General features: G+C 42.6%; 1 protein-coding gene across 6 annotated transcripts in view; it reads right to left on the bottom strand.

Annotated features, from left to right (window-relative positions):
- Window positions 1-445: 445 nt before the first annotated feature.
- The window catches only part of CREB5 (cAMP responsive element binding protein 5), a 260,479-nt gene continuing 238,270 nt past the window's right edge, over window positions 446-22,654 (bottom strand). For 2 of the 6 annotated variants that reach the window (XM_065628060.1, XM_065628062.1), the window contains exons 8-11: window positions 15,503-15,826; window positions 9,539-9,769; window positions 8,364-8,472; window positions 446-7,168 (exon numbers count right to left, since the gene is read on the bottom strand). In XM_065628060.1, coding sequence (XP_065484132.1) covers window positions 7,005-7,168; window positions 8,364-8,472; window positions 9,539-9,769; window positions 15,503-15,826 — 828 coding nt within the window. In that variant the 3' untranslated portion in view covers window positions 446-7,004. The remainder of the gene's footprint in view (window positions 7,169-8,363; window positions 8,473-9,538; window positions 9,770-15,502; window positions 15,827-22,654) is intronic. The other 4 variants (XR_010605753.1, XR_010605754.1, XM_065628064.1 and 1 more) reach the window with 4 other exon arrangements.

Genomic DNA, 22,654 nt, shown 5'->3' with positions numbered 1-22,654 from the left:
GGCAAGAGGCAAGCTTGGCGGGATAACAAGCATAGAGTGTATTTTGATATAAGCACACTCCAGCTGCAAGGAAAAGTAAAATAACAGCTTGTCTCATCCTTATGCGGAGGCCTCATGTCAGGCTCCACCACGTAAGTCTTTTTGTTTGAGGCTTTGCAGCCTCCCTGCTTGGAAAAGGTTCAGAGAACTTGTTCTTGCAAAGTCACCGTGGCTGCCGGAGGGCAAGGGTGGGCTGGAAGGTCTGCACAGCCCCTCGCTCCCACTGCCAGACAGGAGTGTGCCCAGCACTGTGGTCCCCCTCCAATTTCAGGGGAGATAAGGGATGCAGCTCAGAATAGAAATCACTGAAGAGTAACTTGGTTTAATTGCAGGAGTTATCCATACTGTAAAACGTCTGGGGTATAGACACAGCCAGACTACTGGAACTATTTGTATTTGAGTGCTTTATTATATTGGAATTGCGGTGATATTATTAACATTTGTACAAATGCACAAAATTCTCGTCTCTTCTAGCTAGAAAGAGATGTAAAAATCTGACCTAGTTGAACAGTCTCAATGAACTCATTGTCCATTTGTAACAATAATGGGTTCACAATGCAACAAAAAGCTTAACATAAAATTAAACATATTAAATGCTGCAGCAAGTATTTACACTTATGTACCAAAAAAAAAAAATTATCTCCCTCCAGTAAGGAAGGTGGTTGCTTTACAGAATAAAACAAACAGACAAACAAACACAAAACCTTTGCATACAATAAAAACAACCTCAAGCCCAAAACTTACTGCGACAGCACCTTTTTTTTAATATAATATATATACTTATATATAAACTTCGATAGTTTAGGCTTACTCCAAGCAGTGCTAAAAGTTCCTTAAAATCAGGACAAGGGCAATAGTCTGAAGAAGCAATGTTTATCGATGAGTGCTACCCAGTGTTTGAACGGAGCTGCTACAGAGAGGGGTGCAGAGCTCACGGCCATGGGCTGAGAAACACTTGGGTCCCAGCGACAAAGTCCTTGGCAAAATTCTCAGTGGCAAAATAGTTTGTCTTGTGGAAGCATGGTAAAGGTTGTCTCTACCAGGGATCTCTTTGCAATTGCAGCTCTGAGGAGTGCAGAAAAAAAATTATCTGGAATTTCCTAAATTCCAGCAAGGAAAACATTTCTCTTGAAATGCCCTAACAGCCCTCCCCCCTCCCTCACTTCCTGACACTGCTGCATTTTCTGCAAAGCCAGAAGGAGCTTTCATTCTTTATTCAGAAGGCTGTCGTGCAGATTTTTAGTTGAAAGAGAGATTTGGGTCTAAGAGTCTCACAGCATTGGGTGGCATGCTTCTACCGTGGGCTTCGGGAACAGTTCCACCAGGTGAAATTCACCATAACATTTAATTTGCATAAACATAGAACTGGAGATCCTGAACCCCAGGTATTACACATGGATCTAAATATAGCGAGTTGCAATTATTGATTCCAGTCCAAGGAGAGCCTGGGAAAGGATCAGATTTCCACTTAGAGAATCAATCTTGTCTGTGAGTGTGTGTGAACACTGACATTTTTGGCCTCATGCAGTTTAGGATTTGCTATAAAGTAATTTTGAAAGCTATGGAAAACCAATAATGGTAAGCAATTTAGCTCTTAAGTATAAAGCCACTGATAAAACTGAGATAACTGTAAGCTCTGGGAAAAAAAAAAAAAAAGAGGTTATGGATGTAAACAGTTTCTTTTATCTTTGCAGTAAGATGATTATTTCAGATTATGAAAAATTGAACCTTTTTTTTTTTTTTGGCGTTCAGATCATTTGAGATTTTATTGCTTTTGTTTGTCCTTAGAAGTTTTTAGTCTCTTTTCTTACGGTTTTGTTTTTTTTTTTTTTTAAGGTGCTGTCCCTAGTCAAGTTATAAGGCAACATATTTTATTGATTCAGAACTCTAACACATAGTATGGCCACTGTTATCACTGCAGCTTCGCAGCTACCGTGGGTTGGACAACAGTCAAAGTGCACGACAATGCACAACAGAGCCAGTCTCCTGACCTGACGATATACAGGACACTTTGGTTCTCGGGATGAGAGATTATAAATGTAGCTTAAATGCTGCCTCACACACTTTGCATAATAAAACATTTATATGCTGTCATGAAGAGGATGTAAAGTCTAAGTCACACTGTGGACTGGCTGTTCTTAGCTTCTCTGTTCAGGCAGGTGTGAGAGACAAGTTGTAGATATGCCACCAGTGAAAGCATATAAATGTGTCTGGTGCAAACGTTTTACAAGAGTATTTATAAATGATTCAACAAGGGAGAGCAAGAAAGAGAGTGAGAGCTAAAGTGCAATTTTAAAATAATATAAATAATTGAAACATAGAAATAAGATACTAATTAGTTGTAACTGGTCTTGTTTTATAGGCACAGTTTAGTTTTTACGTCTACAGATCAATCTTTTTCTCTTCTTCCCCCTCCAGTAATTTTCTCTGATGTATAATGGAGTTTCAATGGTCTAAATCCTAGGAACACTGCTTAGTAAGAGGACAGAAGAGGCAATGATAAGGCAGTATAGTGCAACTCACTATGTGATATTAGGAAAGAAATAAGGATGGGGTTAGATCTTCCATGGTGATGTATAAAATCAGCCTTGAAAAAAAAAAAGAGAAAAATAAAAGACAGGCTTTCCAGTTATATGTTGACCCATGCTTTCTAAAAAGAGAGAGCAAGTTTTCCAATACAAAGGGAACAACTGAAGGTTCATAATTTGTTTTGTTGTTATAAAAAGAAATAAAAAACACACACACAAAAAAAAGGAGAAAAAAAAAGCAGATGCTGCTTTAAGGAAAACATTTAATTCTAGGAATTTCTGTACAACTGACCTCAGCAAGCTTTTCCATCTTAGATGGATGATTTCTGCTTGAGACCCTGAAAGATTAAGATGCACACACACCTAGAGTAGTTTATTGCAAAACTAATATTGTAACTTAAAAAACCCAAACAGATTCTGTACAAGAATACTGTTCAAATGGAATGTGTTAAAATAACATTTATTAATAAATACTTTATAAAATTCTATGTGAATACTAAATTAATAGATTCCTGTTTTAAAATTGCTTTGGTCCTCATGAATTTTCATAAATTCACTCTATACGCTTTTTTTTTTTTAAAAAAAGGTATTAGCTGCTAAAAAGCACATTTTGCCTAAACTAAAAGGCTAGCTTTCAACACTAAATATTGTTGCTTAAAAAAATATGAATCCTCAAAAGTTGGGCATTTAGCAACAGTTATAGCTGGCTTGTTAGTGAACAGGACAGAGTCAGTTAACACACTAAATCCACACGCACTGAGGCACTGAACCATTGACTTTCCACTATTCAGAAGATGGGCAGCAGACATTTAGCTTTGTAGCAGGAATTAACTCCCAACAGCGTGAAATTCTCCATAAATCATCATCATCGTCGTCCTTATAAAACACACCATGACAGCACACAAACTACTTGTCTCCCACAGGCAGCGTTACGAATATGGCTTGCACACATTGACTCGGGGAAGGGGATGAAGGAACCAGATCACAGCATCGTTTCTTTCCCATCAAAGTATTGCAGTTGTCTGTGGCTTAGATTTCCAACGTGCTTCCGACGTTGTGTGATGAGAGATGCCGTCCATAGAAACGTCTCCTCCAAGCAAGGAGCCCGCTGGGGCTTGCTGCCGCGTTTAACAGCTCCCGGGGGAGCGGGCGAGGGATGCGGTCCCGGTCGTCTGCTGGCAGCAGGACGGGGCACAGGCTGGATTTGTGGGGCAGGAGGAAAGTGGAGCAGTCTCCGGCAGCAGCTCGTGGAAAAGCAGGGTTGTTCCTCGATGGAAAGATCCCAGGAAGTGCGTTTAGAGTGACATGCTTAGGAAGATGCTGCTGCCACAGACGGCGCGGCAGGACATGCCGGGGATGGAGGGACGGGGGCTTCTCCCGCAGCCCCAGCTCAGGCAGCCGCCAGTGCCCGGCCGGACTGGCAGCTTGAGGAAGGGCTGCGGGATCCCTGCCCTGGAAAACAAGAGCATTTTAACGTTGAAGCAAATCTGATGAATAATAATATAAGGTGCCTGGTACGGTTGGTCCTTTTACCGATGATATAGTCGATATAAAAATGCTGCGTGTTGTCTTGGCCTGTGAACCTGCGACAGAGTTACAAGAAGCAATAGCAAATAGCTTTTCATCCTTTACTTATTTCCACATCACTAGCAAGGATTATACCTAAAAGCCAATAGTATAGAGAGGAGACGTTTCATTGTAATTACACATTTAGGCCAACATGTGTGGTTGGCTTGCCTAGTTAGCATTAAAAAAAGAAATAATTGAGCTATATATAATACAGATCAGTCAAACTGTCAAGTTGCTGAATTTAACAAAACTTAGGCAAGGTTTTTGTATTTTTTTTGCTTTTTTTTTCTTTCTAAGGTAGAGGCTTTCAGTTTAACAGCTAAATATTTTAATTGAGGAGACTGAATAAAATGAAGCTAAACCATAATTCTAGTGCAGTTTAGCTCAACTGGGTATTCTAATATTACCAACAACTTTGATTTTTATTTTTTAATTCATTTAAGTGCTACCCATATAGAGGGAAAGTTGTTGTGTTTTTTTTTTTTAATTAACCCTGCAATGGCATTTTCTTTTTCATGGTGAATGATGAAATTCAGACACAGGGGAAATGCTTATTTGGGTTTTTTTACATAGTGGATACTCAGCTGGACCATTTTGCTCGACTGCATATTTGAAAAAAGTTCCCTTGGGAGCTGTGATGAAGCAAAACCATTTGGCTATTACAACTGGAAGTTAAAAAAAATTATAGATTCAGTATGTAAAACACTTTTAAAGTATATGTTTGTCTAAAATATAATAGAAAATCCTTTACATTTGTATTTTTTCATAATTTTTTTTTTGGTTCTTAGACTATATAATCAAGTCAAGATTTACACTGTACATTAAAAATCTTCTTCTTTTGAATGTATTTGCATAAATGGAAAGCAAACTGTTAAAGAATACTGATAAAAAGTTAGTTACCAAGATAGGAACTAATTTGGAAATGAATGATCCTCAGAATTTTGCTTTGCCTTCCAGGCGAGCCCTGCTCCTTTCGGTGCCTCGAGCTTCAGTTGTTTCACTTTCCCTCCTGCACAGAGAAGAGCTGCCCGGTTAAACTTCACAACTCCTCTAACACCCAAAGACGCCTTTGAGGAGAACTTCACTTCAGAACAAAGTCCGTTCAGGGCTAGAGGATTTGCCAGGAGTAACGTGAATTAGCTTTTGCTATTAAAGCTGCAGCTCAAAATGCTCGAACGTTTATCCCCAGCTCGGAGCCTGCTTCCTGGGTCAGCAGCGGGAGGTTTTGTCGCTGACAGATTTGAAAGCAAAATCAGGTCCCAGTATACAGCAAGGCAGCATAATTAACTGGCATCATCTCCGTCTGATTTTCCCATTAATCAACCGGTACCACTCAGGGATGCAAATCAGTTGCGCTTAGGGGCAGGCCCAGAGTCCAAACAAAAACCTGAATTGTGGCATAAGGCTTTTTTTTCCAGACCCTCTTTGTACGACTGAATTTTATCCAGAGTGCAGTGGGATTTGCCATTCTTGCAGCACTTTTTAGCAGCTGCATGCCTTCTAAAAATTATTTAGTGTCCTAATGAGACAGTTCCTTACCCGCGGTAAACGGGCGTTAAGTGCCATCAAAGTCAGTGAAGCTATGCTGCTGTCTGCCAGCTCAGGATCAGTCTGTGGATGCTTAAAGGAATGCCTGCAGTGAGCAGGTCTTTCCCTGGGAATTAAAAATGGCATTTTTCCAACTGGTCAGAACCGTTACGCTGATTTACTTCTCATTTATAGCCGTGAAACCTGAGGCTGTCAGCTTTTGGTGATAGAACAACGTAACTGGGTTAGGGAACAGAACTTTTCTGAATTATTATATGCTACATGGATTTTTTTTTTTCCTATGTTAATGACTGGCAGTGCAAAAGAATTGCTGTGATTCTCAGGTGTTGCTCGCTATGCCTGTACCACTCCACAGAAGCTTACAGGGCCGCTAGCATCAACACAGCTGGCTCTCACTCCTGCTTCACCTGGGACTGTGCTGCTTGGCCTTTTGCTGTTTATTAAAAACACTAAATCAGCAGCATTTCTAGTTTTTTAAAAGCCAAACGCTCAGCACAGCGCAGCTGCGGGTGAAGAGCTAGTGAAAGCCACAGCCGCGCCGACAGTTTTGAGGTGGGCTTGAAGATTTTACTTGTTCATCACCATTCTTTGAGAAAAAGAGACGGAAGCGAGAAAGCCTTGGAATGAAAAAAAAAAGCAGGTAAAAAAAGCTGAGGGACGAAAAGGGTTTGGGAAGGGAAAAGGAAGATGTAAGAATAATTGGAGGAGAAAAATGGCAGGCTAGGAAAGAGAGGAGAAGGGGGAGGGCTGGACAAAAGAGCATGTTATTTGGGCTTGATTTTGTCCTGATAGCCACATCCTATATAACCGCTTTGAAAGAGGCTGTGAACGCAAGACGGGGTCTGCTGATAGCACAATGCTAACTCATTTTTTATTATGCTGTCAGCAGATGCCCTCTCTATATATTTATAGCCTAATTACTCCTAGTTACCTACATATGACTCTGTTTAATACTTTTCATGCCTCACGTTGGCTAACAAGCTGCAGTTCAACACAAGTCCGTATTTCTGAGGCTTCAGGCTAAATTGGTGAGAAGGAAACATGACTATGTACAGAAACAGATTTATAAACAAGTAACTGGTACCAAAAAAACTGGAGAAAGCACCAAAGCATTTCTCAAGCTGATAGCATATTAATTGCATAACTCCCTTTTATGTAACTAAGTATAAAAGACATTTTAATAACTATAAAAATGAAAGCCAGAGTCTTTCAAGAACTGAGGAATCTTCCAGGCTTGAGTTAACAGTTGCAAATGTCCTTAGCACAGAGGACGCTTTGATACGCTACCACACCCCCCTCGCAGTTTCTGAGCAACCACTTTTAAAGGATGGGGTTGATGTCTGTTCTGTGGCTGGCGAGCTGGGTGAGAGTGGAGCTTCCCACGACGTCGCTGACGGAGGAGGAGGTCGTGATGGTGTTGTGCTGGATGACTTGCTGCTGGGAGCAAGCTGGGACCGGGCTCGCGGGAGGACTGCTCTCGGGACCTGGGAAAGGGGTGAGGGCACAGAGACAACACACATTCAATTATCCATCCGAGTAACGAGCCCAGGTTGGGTGACACTCCTGGAAAAGGGATGTACTAGTATGGCAGCAATACCAACAACCTGAGGCATGCACAAGTCCCAGGATTTCAAAATACACAGTTATCCAGTTTTCTTTGTCTTCTGATCTTTTCCAGTTTTGTTTTGGTTTTGGTTTTGTTTTTTTCAGCTTTTTCTTTTTTTTTCAGCAAGCTTCTTTGACATCAACCTGACTGGGACCTTGAAAGAAGTCCAAGACCTTAATGTGTATGAAACCAACGCCAGGATAAAAAGCCCGATATCTAAAGGTCTACAAAATCAGTTCGGATGCTTAAATGCTTTATTCGCTCCAGCAGGAATCAAAATTAGAGTGCGGTGCACTGCAGCACAGAAAATCTAATTCAAGCAACAGTTGATAGGCATGTAACGCAATTATGTATTTTTTCTTTGAGTACTGTTAAAGAGCCAGATGCATAGTGATGCAGAGAAGACAGAAAAGGGCTCTATTTTAGGACAATGCTGCAATCTAGCAAATATTAACCCTGAGGCTCTTCTGCGCCGCTGTAGAACCAAGCAAAGAATTTGTCCCTAAATTACCACACTCATGAAATGCATCAACTAGACAGAATCGATTTGATGTCTCCATTAGATGAGATTTTTCTAAAAGAAGTGAAAGATAAGAGTTTAAAAAGAGTTGACAAACCTTGAAAACCTGCACCACACCTGGTCTGCACCACTGTCAGAGCACAGTACCATTTTTGCTGGAGAGGACTGTTATGTTTTCCTTTATAACTTTCCTTTGGAGAGTTATTTTAAGGTGCTGGCAGCACTGTGCCCAGGAGGACTCTTGCAGATTTGGAGCTGTGAGTTCGAGCGGGATCCTCCACAGTGGAGTGAGCATCCATCCATGTGCCTCTCCTGGCTGAAGGGAGAGCTGGGAAAGCTCTGACACAGCTCCGCTGTGTGGGATGCAAACCTGGGCTTTTTTTGATTTTCAGCAGGGTTGGATAAATAAGGGCAGGAGATCGGATGGCTTGGATGATGTTTGAGAAGACAGGTTCAAGTGAGAATATGACCAAGAAGGGGTTCTGGAGGGAAGAACTGGAAACTTTGTTTTCCTGTGAGGAGTGTAGAGACTGCAAACATACCAGCTACTTACTTAGATATCCTTGCGATTCTTTCTGCATAGCTGTTATCGGACAGTCTTTATGCGTTAACAATAACTGTTTCAGCTGCGCTACCTCATTTTTCAGCATGGAAACCTCATTCTAGAAGAGAAAGAGAGGGTTTGGTTTGCCACAAAGCTTAAACCAGGCTCTTCCACAAAGTTTAAACCCAAGACAGACCCTGCTCCACAACTTCAGAAGAACCGCAAAAATGGCACTCAGTGCTCCTGTGTTGGGTTTGTATTAACATTTGACCATAACATTATAACTTCTTCCGAAGGCAATTTGGCTTCCAGATTTGATGACATAAACTGACAAGTGAACTAACCCTTCACACCACCAGAGATACTTCAGGCAGCGTTTTAGCCTGCTCAGGAAATACTCTGGCTCTCTGCACTGGGACGGGGGCACCAGACCTGCGGGGGGGAAATGGCAGCCTGCCACGCTGGGCAGCGTGGTGGCAGGGCTGCTGTCACCTACAGTGTGTCACCTACTGATACCTAAAATTTTATGGTATCACTGCGGCTCTGCTGTGGCCGGTGCCTGGGGGCTGCTCACACCTCTGTGTTTCGGAGGAGTATTTTTTGGGGGAGCGTCGTTGCGCCAATAGTCTTTCTGCTCTTGGCAGCACAGAGGCACACCTCTGGATGGGGCAGAAGTACTGTGTCCACCATAAGAACGGCACCACCGCAAGGTCGTTCATTATATTAACTCAGGGTACTTTCATCCATCTACTTCATTCTTTTCCTTACTGGTCAACTGATCTTTTTACACTCCTATCTTGCTGGCTTTGAATGAGGGTTTAGCTACATGCTCTGCTCTGCAGAAGTCTTTTCCAGCCAAGTTAATGGCACTTCCAAGAAAAACCCAAACAAAAAAACAAAACCAAAAAAGCGGTGACAAGAAAAGAAAACAAATACAACCCCATCTAGTGAAGGCTTCTAAATCCCAAGACAGCTTTTTCCTGGCTTATCCTGCTAAAATGCAATTATTTCTCTAATTGAAGCACACACATCTTCATGAATCGACTTTGATTATGCCCACGCTGCCACTAGGAGCCGGCTGTGCCGGGGAGCCCCAAAGGCGGCGAGGGCCCTTCGGCACCACCAGCCCCTTCGAGCACAAAGAGCCCCTCTGTGTCCTCGGGGGCGCAGACAGTGGCTCGCACCTGAAGCTGCATGTTTGTCTGGGTGAGCTCTTCTGCTTTCTTTTCCAGTGACATCACCCAGACCTTCCTCTTCTGTCTGCAGCGTGTGGCGGCGGCTCGGTTCCTTTCCAGAAATTTCCGCCTCCGCTCATCCGGGTCTTCGTCCACCACTCTCCTCCGGCGACCTCCGGTCGGCTGCGGCGGCTGTATTGTCTGCGTGGGCTGCATCTGCTGCGCCGCCGGCGAAACCTGCTGGGGGAAAAGAGGTTTGGCATGGGGTGCTGAGGCGGGGGAAGCTATGGAGGGGGATGCTGAAAGGGGAAGGGAAATCTCACAGGCTCACCCTGCTCCCTGGTGAGGTCTGCAACAGGCGCACGTTGAAAGGCTGCGCCAGATGCCACTGAAATTAGCTGCTGGCAAATCCTTAACATTGGTCAAAGGGGAGACTTTTTTGAAACGATCCTCCGAATATTAGTAGGGAAAATATTTTTCCCCTTACAGTTAGCTATTAAAACCACTCAGGTACTTTCTCTGCCACCATCTATTTCAAACCTGAAATTTCAAGTTTCTCTCAGCAACAGTTTCAATCAAAGCAGAGGACTGTAGTGGCCTTATATCTGTTCCAATTTCCACCAAAATTTTAGGACATTTCTATTTCACAGGCTCCCCATCTCCATTGCACACTTTACCACCTCTGGAGATGGGAGTAGCAGTGCTCTTTGCACCTGAGTGGAGCTGGGAAGTCGCAAGCTGGGATCACGCAAGGCTAGCAGACCTCGAGGCCCCTCAGTTCGGGCCAAAAGAAAGGATTTAGGTACCTGAACTCAAATTTACATTTTTGTATCCCTGCACTGCATGGAGAAAGGACATTCCCCTTATCATGCGTTTCCATTTGACCCCCGTGTATGCTATACTCCTTTTTACTCAGCAGCCTGGCTTTGACAGTAAAGGCACACCACATCCAGCCCTGCTGCTACAAAACTACGGAAAAATATGTATTTATGCTTTTTCAAGTGCAGGAGAGTACTGATCCTCGTCCTGAGAGTAACTGGCCCACGCCATTACAGAAAAGGCGCATGGTGGGGGCAGCCCCACATAGTCCGTGCTCCAACTTCTGGGAAGATGAAACACGTGCCCATGTCCCTGTCAGGAACCAGCATCAGACTTTAACATCCAGCTGCCTGAGAACAGCCAGCTTTTGGATTGCTTTGCTGCCTCTCCATGGATCCTGGGCCACAGGGTCTGGATTGCACTGGGGGTTCTGGAGCCCAGCCCAGGGGTCCCATTGCTGGCACCCCACAGGCGCCGCCGGCGCTGCTCCCATCGCTGCCGCTCCTCATGCTGCCGCTGCCCCGGCACCATCTGGAACAGTCTGGAAACCTGAATTGTTGACTCAAAATTAACCCTCTTGTTCTGGCAAAGGCCCAAACCTCCAAGGTGCTTCCTTTTGACTCCAGGGAGTGGACGTACTCAGCGCTTTGTCAGACTGAGCCCTGAATTTCAATTGCGGTAATTAACATGTGTTTGCCTAACACCTCTGTCTGTCTCAATTAAAATGATACTATCGTCTTGCAAGGTCGCTTTTCTGTCTAGAATCTTGCCACAAACTGTGAAGCGTTTGCACCCTTCGCCAGCTGACTTGTGTCAATTAAAGTGGCAATTTTATGTGTAATTATTCTGTGCATCTGATAATGCTTTCTGCATAAAGCCGAATTTATTCCCAGCTTTATGTTGCACAGTCAGGGAATTGCTCTTGCAGGAGCGGAAATTTATTAAAAAAAAAAAAAAAAAATCTAAAAAGAAATAAGCCACCCTGCACGTTCTGATGATGTTTTGAAATTTCAGCTTGTATTCAGCTTGTATGCTCACTGGTTAAATCTCCAGCCCTCTGTCCACGCCAGGGGTTGGAGCCCCACGGCTATGGCAGCTGCAGTGGCTGCAGCCCCCAGCACTGGGCAGAACCAGCGGCCTCTGTCCCTGTCCCCACCAGCATCCCCGGGCTGCTGCTGGAGATCGCTGCCAAGGGATGCCAGCTGCTGCCTGTCCACCGGGGCCAGGCACGCCACGTCTTTAGCAATATGTCAAAGTGCAGAGGCCTCAGAGATGCCTTTTAACGTCAACACCTCATCAAAGGCATTTCGTTTTCTCACATAGAACACCTTTCAGGACTTCAGAGATCTGTTATTTATGTTTCTGGGCACCAAACGCTTTCTTTATCCCATTTCTCTCCTTTTTCATTCAGCTTTAAAAATTCTTAACTCTTTCAGTGGAATTTGCTACACAGACAGAAAAAGGTAACTACTTTATTTTTTCTTTTTATTTTTTTTTTAAATTTTTTTTTTCCTTCTTTGCCCTCATATGGTCATTTTCTCCTCAATAACTAGTGAATCATTTTGTTTTCAGAATGTATCGCTCAGTCTTTGGGCAGCCAGAGTGCATTTTCAGAACAACAATATCTACTCTCCAACTCTGGCAGATATTAATTATAAAGGTTGCCATTACATCGCTAATATTGTCACGTGGGATAATTAACTGACTCTTACTAGATAGTTCTTAACCCTGAAATCTTTTAGGCTTTTAGTAAATGTCTAAGCATCGTTCTCTAGCAGTATTTCCCTGCTCTGCCTATGGACATGTGTGCATATATTAAAATTGAGGGGTTTTTTTGTTGTTGTTTTAGAGGACGCTAATCACGTATCCATAATCAAGACAAATGTAGGACAGCTAACATAATGAAACAACATCCACACCTCTACTCTGCTTAACCTGTCACTCTGGCAAGTTCAATACGAAGAAACCTTCATGGCACCAACACAAGAATAATAGTAACATTTTTGTAGTAGTTCAGGCAACACAGCTATAACTTGATAAAATATCTCTTTCTCAGAAAGACACCTATCAGAAGGTGATTTATGTTTTTACCCTTGATCCAATATATCTCTCTGTTCTTTGCAACTTACCACAAAACTAATACCTGTTCATTCATTCTATGGAAGTATAAGTCCCTATGCTCCTGTGTATCAAAATGGCAGCCGAAAAGCATGAAATGAATTCTGACGTTAGAGAAGGATGTGGTGTAGATTGATGAGTAAGGAGGTTAATAATTAGTAAAATGCACCAGAAAATTAACATCTGCTGGAGCAACCTGACCTTCAAAGAGGCCATTACCAGGGGGACTGTGGATGAGCTTAGAAAGTAACAACCATTTGGTTACTACTCAGTGATACCTTCTCTTTCCCCAGTTAATGCACCAATTCAGAAGTCACTATTGCCTTCGCACCATGGGAGCAGATGCAAGAGCTGTGCTGTCCCAGGGAAGCCGCTGACCCTAGGAGTCCTAGTTCGACTCATCGGCCATCACCTTCCATTCCCAACCTCTTGGTGACACACCTTTGGAAAGCTGAAGACGTCCTTGGTCCCTGATGGGGGCCATTGCCTTCAGTGACACACTGTGCATGGCAAAGCTCATCTGCCTGCACAGGCCCAGCTCCAGAGACCGTGTGGTGGATCTGGGTGAATCTGACATCGCTTCATGGCTGCCAGTCAGCCCACCTACCTTGGTGCCCATATCTCTTCTTTCCTGCCTGCAAGGCTTTTGGGGAGCCTAGCTAGCAAGGAATACAAATTGCAAGAACTCTAGGCTGTCCTAACTGGAGTGAGCATAAGAAAAGCAGGGAACTGCTCGAGTTGGTCCACAGGAGGGCCATGAAGATGATCAGGGGACTGGAGAACCTCCTGTATAAGAACAGGCTGAGAGAGTTGGGGTTGTTTAGCCAAGAGAATGCACTGGCTCCAGGGAGATCTTACAGCAGCCTTCCAGCACTACAGAAAAGATGGGGAGGGACTCTTTATCAGGGAGTGTAGTGACAGCATGAGGAGTAATGGTTTTAAACTGAAGGAGGGTAGATTTAGATTAGATATTGGGAAGAAATTCTCTATGGTGAGGGTGGTTAGACACTGGAACAGGTTGCCCAGAGAAGCTGTGGATGCCTCATCACTGGAAGTGTTCAAGGCCAGGCTGGATGAGGCTTTGACCAACCTGGTATAGAGGAAGATGTCTATTGTCCATGGCAGAGGGGTTGGAACTAGATGATCTTTAAGTTCCCTTCTGACCCAACGCATTCGATGATTCTATGATTCTATGACTCATCACCAGATTAAGCAGCACATAAGTTAAGAGGAAGGGGCAGCTGTAGCATACTGGCTCATTGGTCTGATCCTTAAAACTGGGAGGTTTGTTTTCTCTTGTAGCCGTGTTTTCTCCTCACTTGTTAAAAGTGTTAATATGGATGTTTTAAGCAGTTCTCCATATGTGGTATCTGACTCCCTTACCTGCATTAACATGTTTATCCTCTCTACCCCTTGGTGAGGTGTCAGTACTATTACCCTTGTTTTAAAAGCCTCAGAGAGGTTAAATGACTTCCTCCATCTCATCCATGGACTCCTCAGTCTGCTAAGCACAACTTCATCCTTACTCTCTCATGGATATCCAAGACAGCCATCAGGTTACTTTTGGTTTTTCTGTTATGAGATGATGTCTTTTTATTGGAGTTTTAAACAACTCCAAGGAAAATAACTCATTAACAGATGGGAAAATAATTGAATTCACAAAGTAAAAACTGAACTAAACTTAGGAAAGCTCTGGACATCTTCTCACAGGGGAGTCTGCTGCTCTCTTATTTAGGCTGTTTCGTTAAAGCTGACAATTCATTTTACATTAGCAAATGCTTTAGGGAAATCCCATGTGCTTGCAGTCTCTGCAATAATAAAGCTAGATGTTAGTAAATAGTTAATATTGTGGGACACTGGGATGTCAGCCAAATCCTCTCATTTTCTTTAATGTTTTCTAAGAGCTTGTCTGAAAGGTATTTGCAAGCAACACAATACTTTTCACAGATTGAACTTCTTATGGCTGGCACTCCTCTTTGTCCTCATTCTATTCACTGCCCGCTTGTCCTCCTTAAATTTTCTCCCCTGACCTGACATGTTACAGTCACGGCCCCCAGAGCTTTATTATTCTTGTGTGATCCTGATTCAGAAGCCTACCATCTTAACGCATTAATAGAATTCCTCTTAAAAATGACTCTGCTAAAGTTTGTGTTCACTAGTTCATTAGTTCAAGAAACATTCAGTTCAGGTATTGAATTATACAAATTGCTGAAGCCAATATACCTGGTCCAAAAACTGAGACCTCCGTCCCATTCAGTGGAGACCTTCACTGAGTTCTCATCACCTGAATCCAATTCTAAATTGCCTTCCAGGTTTAAATCTCTCTCCTTGGACTGGCTTCACCATCTGTTTCTCCTGACACAACATCCACCAACTATTGCCTGTGCTCTCAGGTAATCTTGGCTTTCATACTCTGCAGCTGGGGGTTGCTATCCCCTCCACAAGGTCTGGACCCTTTCTTCTTGTCCTCTAAGCCAGTATATCTTACCTTAAACCAACCTCTACTACCTCCAGTCTCGGCAGGAAATAAATAGCTCATTAGGTTCTGTGAGGTTAGTTACTTAGACACACACACTTCTTGCTTTGAGTATGCACATGAAGTTCCACTTTACTTCACTAAAGATTATACTATATATTTCTGCAGGTAGAACACATACAGCTCTTTAAATCTTGGCCCGAGAAGTTTAGGTTAAAGCACATTAAGCAACATATATAATATGCTAATCTCCATAATATACCTCGTCCATAAAAGTATACGTGGCAATTTGCAGAGCTCAGAGCACTGAAAAACCTTGGAGCTCCTTACAAAGTAAGATATTACAAATGTCTGGCAAATTAAGCAACAAAACAGGTTGTTGCTTCACTCTGTTTTCTGAATAAGTTTGTGTTTCTCCACCACTGGTAGCAGACATTTATGAGTGGCCTAAGGGGCTTGTACTTAACAAGACATGCATGCAAGAAGAAACAATACAGGGATCAGGCTTTAACTCCACGTAACAGCAAAACTCAGTGACGCAGCATGGCACGGAGGTCTACCTGTGCTTGTCCGCCAGAGTGCAGCGGGGGGTGCGGCGAGGTCTGGTGATGTGCCGGGTGCGTGTGAAGGTGCGAGTGGGAGTGGTGGTGGGGATGATTCTGCTGGTGGTGAGGCTGAGGATGAGGATGGTGCGCTGGATGCTGGTGCTGATGTGGGTACGAGTGATGAGGTGGCAGTGTCTGGTGCTGATGAGGATGTGAGTGCATGTGGTGGTGTGGCGCCTGGTCCTGCCGCGAGCTCATCATTTCCATCATGTGGCCCATGGTGTTCATGTTCCCGTTCGACATGGCGGCAGGATGATGAGTCAGCGCTGCCTTCAGTCTCTGGAACAGAACAAGGCAGAAAATTCAACATTCATACATGATGATCTCATCAATCAGAATAAGATTTCTGCTGTGTAGAAACGGTGCCTTGTCCTGTGTTTTGAGATTTATTTAGTTTTTGCTTGCTGTTCCCTTGATAAAAGACATCTTATTTCAGTTTCAGAAAGAACATATTCTTGGGTTCTAATCTAGTTTTCCACTGTAAATATGTAAAGATATAAACATGTGAACTGAAATTTAACAGTTACATATTTCCTACTCTGCTGCTGAGGAAAAATAACTGGCACTCGTCCTTTTCTGTTTGGCCAGCTCAGTAGTGTTAGCTTCATCAAGCTTGTATTCCTGCAACTTCTAAAAACAAAGGTCTGATTAAAATAAAGATGAAACAAAGTTTCTTTCTTGTTTTTTCTACAGATATTATTTTAAAGACTTTTTGATAAATATATTGCATTGTCATGTTTTCCAAATTCGGGCTCTAAAATATGTTACAGTTGTACTAGCACCCAGCCTGCTCTTTCATCAGAAAGATGGGAAAATAATGAAGGTGATCTCAAACTGACCGTCTTTCTTTGCTGGAAGTACAAACATCTGCTGTGTTGTTATCACATGATAATCCCTCAGTTTTGTTCTCCTCATGTTTTGTACTGTCACTAGATTGGGCCCTGGTGTCCTGCCCAGGGCAAAACTCTCTTTAATATCAATGGCATTCGTTCACTTTTACCTGAACACCACGAAAGGGCAATGGGAAGGGCTGCCACATTTTAGACTGCAGGATAGGGCCCTTGTGTACTAAAGCTATAGTTGGAATACAGAAAAAATAAAAAAAAGGTTCCCTTTCAATGCAATTACAGGGTGATCCCAAAGCTGTGAGCTGTACTGGTCTATAGACACCTCACTGGTGTCATCCTACTACTGGACTACTGAAATCACTGGTGTCCTAAAAGAGTGGGCCAAAGGTAGAGCCTGACAGATGTCAGCTAGGAGAAGGGCTCCTTCCAAACCCATAGAAACCTCCTTTGCAACCATGGGTTCTGCGTCTTGCTCAATGTAGAACATTCTTTACAGGAAGCCACCCAAGACCTCTTCACCTCCTTACATTTCTGAAGAAGTCAATGTAAGCTTGGTGTACTCTCAATAATGCAAATAATCAGCAGAAAATGGAAGAAAGGAGGTCCACAGTATCACTTGATGCCAGACTAGCATGATCTGAATAACCCATCAACTAGCTCATAATTAATTATCCAGCCAGAGGATACAACGAACAGCAGATAGCTCATCAGTAAGAGATGCCACCTACAGGACAGACAGCAAGAAATAGCAGTGGCAGGAGGAGCAGAGGTCTGCCTTTCCCCATAGCAGTATCTGTGGGTCACAGATGACAGTCAGAAGATCCTACAAGCCAACATGGCTAAAATCTGCCAGCAGAGTTTTGCCTTTAAAGCAAAGAGAGTGACTGCCAGGACACTGGGAACCTATAGACAGGAATTTCAATCTACTTTGTATTGAAATAACATCTGTCTGTGCAAGACCACAGGTAAAGGCTCCTATGATCAAAGTTGCTACTCTGTTGTGTTTGTGCACTGGAGAGTGAGGACAAAATAAGTTCTTAAGGAGACCAAAAAAAAAAAAAAAGCTGTGGAAGGCAAAAAAAAGTAACAGGCTCGATTCAAAGTACCATCTTCAAATTTTTGTATCCCACATGTTTTTGCAGACTTCATGAAGGTCATTCCACTGAGACACACTAATAGATCCATTAATCCAAATTTGATGGCCTAGTTCACTAACGATCAAATGGCTGAAAAAAACTTTTTTTTTTTAAAGACACATTTGCGAAGCACATAAGCGCCTCAGTTTGCATGGAGGAAAACTAGACTGATGACTTTTAAGAAGTTTCCTTAAGAAAGCCTATCAAACCATGACTGCACTACAGCATGTGTCACAACCTGACAAGCTTCTCAAAAAGACTGAGGCAAGTATGGCAGCGAGGTTAAATGCCTCCTTCCCTACCTCTAAGGTCAGAATGGAGCTCAATCTAACATCAATAGCAGTAACCCATCCTAGGTATAAAACAGAGGATTTGAGCAGCTGCTGTCCCTAACTTTTCCGACTTTAAGTGCCACCCTGGTTGCTCAAGTAGCTCTTCACAATGCTCAGAATAACTGGTGTTACCCAGGAGTGTATTAGGAAAAATATGGAAAACACCACATGAAAAAGTCAAGTGGTTCTGCATGTCATTCTTCAAAACTCTCCAAGACCTTTTTTGTGGGGCTGAGCCACGACGCAGGCCTAAGCCAAAGCACCAACAAAAGCTGTCACAACTTTGTCTGAATCAAAACGCAAAAAAACCCAAACTCTTATTAGCCAGCAGTTTTATCAGTGATGAATACTCAACAAAATCTACCAATGCTATATTTGTCAAAGAGCTCTGAAACTGAACTATGGCACGTCTTATTCTAAACTGCAGATTTTCAAAGCCAAAAAGAAAAAAAAAAAAGGGAAAAACTGCGAATAAACATTTTTTTTTCAGCTGTAAAAACTGTGGCTTATTAGCATGGCAAGACTTCAAGGAGAATAAATTATTTTGTTTTCTTTCCATAGCCCCTTCTACCACATCCATTTATTCGAGATAGCAAATCAAGAGAGACAGTGAGAGGTCTGACGTGCAGCTGGTTTCAGTCAATAGGGGTCATTTCCATTTGGTCTGTGTATTTTACAAGCTCCTTGTTCACTGTTCCCAAAGGGAGAGTGGGCCAGCTGCCCTGGATCCCAGTCCTGGTAAGAAACCAGCTCTACCTCATCCTGTCCCAGCACGGCCACAGCCATCGCCCAGCCCTCGCCTCCCTTTAGCTCGGATCGTGTGCTTGGATCAGCTCCGCGGCAGCGAGAGCCCTGCCTGCACATTGATCTTTCATTAATCAGTCACTGCTGCCCACCAGAAACATTTGGGGAATGATAAACTTTTTTTTTTTTTTTCATTTGGTCTTCAGTGAAATCAGTTGTTTTGGGTGTTTTAGTTAGAGCACAGGGGAGAAGGGGGAATCACCAGAATGTGGTGAACTCTTTGCATTGAGTATGTGTAGAGCTGGGAGGTCAGGCTGCATTTTTGTTATCGTTCTTTTTACATGTGCTAATTGCAAGCAGCTGTTTTACTTTAGCATCGAATAAAATCTGACGGCATCAAAATTGAGCTTGCTGGACTGACTGCGTTAGCAAATCACATCTAGAATGAAACGATAAGCCAGGACCCGATCAGCCTTTCAGGAACTGCGTGACCGACTTCACCAGAGCCTGCAGGTACCTGGCGGTTTGCGAATTGGGGCTGGAACAGAGGGCTCACTGCTCACATCTGCTCCCACCAAAAGCTGAAATTTCTGCTAACTTCAGTGGCAGTGGTTTTTTAGGGCACAATTCCTCTTCTCTCCCTTTTATAGTCCAATAAAAAAAAAAAAATCCCAACTAACCTCAAGCCAAGAGGAAATGCAGGTGCTCACCTTACCTGGCTTTTGGCCCTTACTGATTACTTTTATTATTTCATCAAAGTAACATAGTGACCAACATCAGTTACAGCTGATTTCCACTTGATTATGACACTTCCATTAATGGCTGTCACTGACACATACATGAGAAATCATTTCAGAGAACAGCCTGCTTTGCCTCTGATCGAGTGAATAAAGAAAATTCCCTTTTGATCCTGCAGGAAACCAGAAGCACATAAACTCTTATCTTTGATGCTTAGGAGGAAATAGAAACAGTGGATATTAGTGCTCCACAGGTGTGAGCGTTGTGTTCCCTCTACTATTGCTCATGGCAATGCCCCTGACACATGTACTTTGAAGCCACCCCACCAAATATAATATGAAGTTAACACCTCCAAGAAATCGTCATTGTACATGGAATATTGGGGGGGAGTGGGTTGGTTGGTTGTTTTTGAAACAGTTTTCACAGTGCTTCCTCTATCTAAAGCCTGGCATCATGGTGCAATGAAATGCTTGATGTTTCTTTATATCAACATAGATGATAATTTATTCACTGAACGTCTTTGGATAAACCCTAAACCTGCCAAAAATGGGCTACAAGCATTTGGGATCATGAATGAAAAATATCAGCTTCCCCAACACTTCTGCAGTTCAGGATCTTGTTGTTTTCTAATTTTTCTCTATCATGACATGTATTTCAAGGTTGCCTTGGTTTTTGCCCCACTTTTCTTTCTCCAAAATTGCTATTGAAAAATAGCCAGCATTTTTTTCAGTCTCTCGGAAGGTAAAAAAAAAAAGATAAAACTGTAAATTTAGAGGTTGCTTTTCCCACAACTAAAAACTCAAATAATTTTAGGGTTTTCATATGTATATAAATATTTATAGTATCTATAGCATGTTATATTTATAGTACAACAGGCTCTATATTTTATATTATACACCATAGTCTGTATATGACCATTAACTGCAACTTTCTCTTATTTATTTCTCAGTATAGAAATGACAAAAAACCCTCCAGTTTTACAGATGTTATTACCTGAGTGGTCTGTATTTGCATCAAACAATAAGCTATTATGTCATCCAGATGAATTTTAGGTTGGGACAGTTATGGAGTCCTGGTTTTGAACAGGACTGAATTGTTCTGAATAACTGAAAAATTGTTCTGAGTGCATTGCTGCACTCAGAAAAAACTCTCTTCCCTTTCTGGTCTGCATGCCCAAATCCCTCTAAATTGGAGAAGAGACAGGACCAGCTGTAGTATCAGCTTAATGTCTGCTATATTCTTATCAGGAGATTATTTCAGACCCCTCTAGGCAGAAGGAATATGATCTCACAGATATTTTCTTGCACTAGTGACTGTGATTCTAGTCCCTATTGCACAGGAGTGTAATAAGTTCCCCACAGGGGAGAGAAGAGGCTAGAGAGGGGTAGGAAATCAGAAAAAAATACAGACATCAAGCATCCCCATACATCTGCAATTAGGTAGCAACCTCAGGGTAAAAACCTTGATTAACCAAACTTCATGGCAAGCACACCATTGACTTCAGTGGCACTAGTATTTTCTCATCTGCAATCGTCAAGTTCTCTTTTTTACTTGTGCTTTTCTAAGCATCATATCCAAGGTGAATACACGGAGTTAATCTGGTAACAGCTAAAGCTGAGAACAGAACTTCACCCAGCGTATTTCAAAGCGTCACACTGAATTTTATTCTTTCCTCCAACTACAAGTGCGATGAGAGAACTTAAGCATAAATGTCATTCTGGTCTTTTATAGTTGACTGCTTACAAGCATTTTACAGTGTAAATAACAGAAACCACTCTTCGCAAATGTTCCACTCACATTCATAAAAGCAAATTGGAGGCGATTCATCTCCACCCAGTAAGTGAACAGCAGATACTTATGAGCACATTTCAGAGACTGGCGATTAGAAAGTCTCTGATGCCACATTAAAAATGCTTGAGCCTATGTTTCTTGTGCAGTAAAATAAAATCCTGTGTATGGACTGAAGGAGGAGTGGGGGGTGTGTGAAGGACATGAAATCCAGAACCGAAGTGACACATTACACTAATGTAAAGAGAAAAGGGGGATGTATTTAATTCACAGCTCGCCAATAAACAGCGCCAAACTGCTAATCTTCTAATTATTCTCAGGCTGTTTGGCAAATCTGAATTATACTTTTGCCTTCCTTTGTGCTTTCTTCCCTACTTAGTCGGATTTTGTAACAACACAAACAATGGATCGCCATCCAGCCTTCAGCTCTGCTTAGCCTCTAATAAAAACAACAAATTTGCTCCCTTGTCCTTCCAAACGCAAACTGAATTAAACTTCAGCAGAAAGCAGCGAGAATCAACTGCAAACAATCAAAGCGGCAATAAAACTAATAGACACCATGCTGCTCAAGGACGGGTCAGCTGCAAGAGCTGCTCCAGTGTCCCTGAACTCGGGGCATGCAGGAGCTCCGAGCAGCACAGCCACGCTTGGCGGTGACATCAGTCCGAGTGACACCTCGCCGGAAGACTGCCGGTTTTAGGTAACACAATGCAGGTCGCAGCCAGGGTGGCCCAAGGGTACTCGGCCAGAACTGCCGTCTTCTGGTGACGGCATTTCATTGAGAACGGCCACAGCTCCAGGGAGAGCAGAAAACACGATGGAGTTTACATCTCATCGCCACCCTGTAATTTCCGTCTGTTTATCTCAAAGCACCTTGTGAAGGAGATAAGTGTCATTATCCTTGTGCAATGCACCACCTTAAGGATTAGAAACAGAAAAATGGTAAATTCTCCCTTCCTATTCTACACACATTTTTAATGAACAAGTAAATTATAGTCAAGGCAGAAAATACAGTAAAATTATAGTTTGTGCTTCTCGCTGTATACTATTTCTTGCATGAATCATTTCTCAATGCAGTGTTAAACAACTGGATTTGATTTGCACAGGAGTCACGAAATGTAAAGTTAAAAAAATCAGACCCCTAATTCCCACCAAGTCTAAGTCAATCCCTGCATGTGTATCCATGACAAGGAATATTTAATTATGTAATCACGCAACAGACAGCAAAGTGATTTATTACTGGCAAATGGTGTTACATAATTTCAACATACAATACCAATGGAAGGATCCAAAAAATACAAGCAACTTCTGTCCAATTTCCTCTCTGTGTGCCAGAGTCCAAAAGCAAAGCTGCTACTTAGCTGCTACCTACCCCTGGAGGGGCAGGTTTCTAACAGCAAAATGCTTGACATTTAGGGGATTAATTGCCTATGCCTGCTATCAGTAGGCAGGCACATACCTAATTGCTGTCCTAATTCTCCAAATAGACAGTTTTTGCTTAGTTACCCTGCCAGATTCATG

Source organism: Caloenas nicobarica, chromosome 2 (assembly GCF_036013445.1).
Source record: "Caloenas nicobarica isolate bCalNic1 chromosome 2, bCalNic1.hap1, whole genome shotgun sequence".
In the NCBI taxonomy this organism is placed as follows: Eukaryota; Metazoa; Chordata; class Aves; order Columbiformes; family Columbidae; genus Caloenas; species Caloenas nicobarica.
The sequence above is the reverse complement of the archived record's forward strand: the minus strand, read 5'-3'. Positions and strand labels throughout refer to the sequence as shown.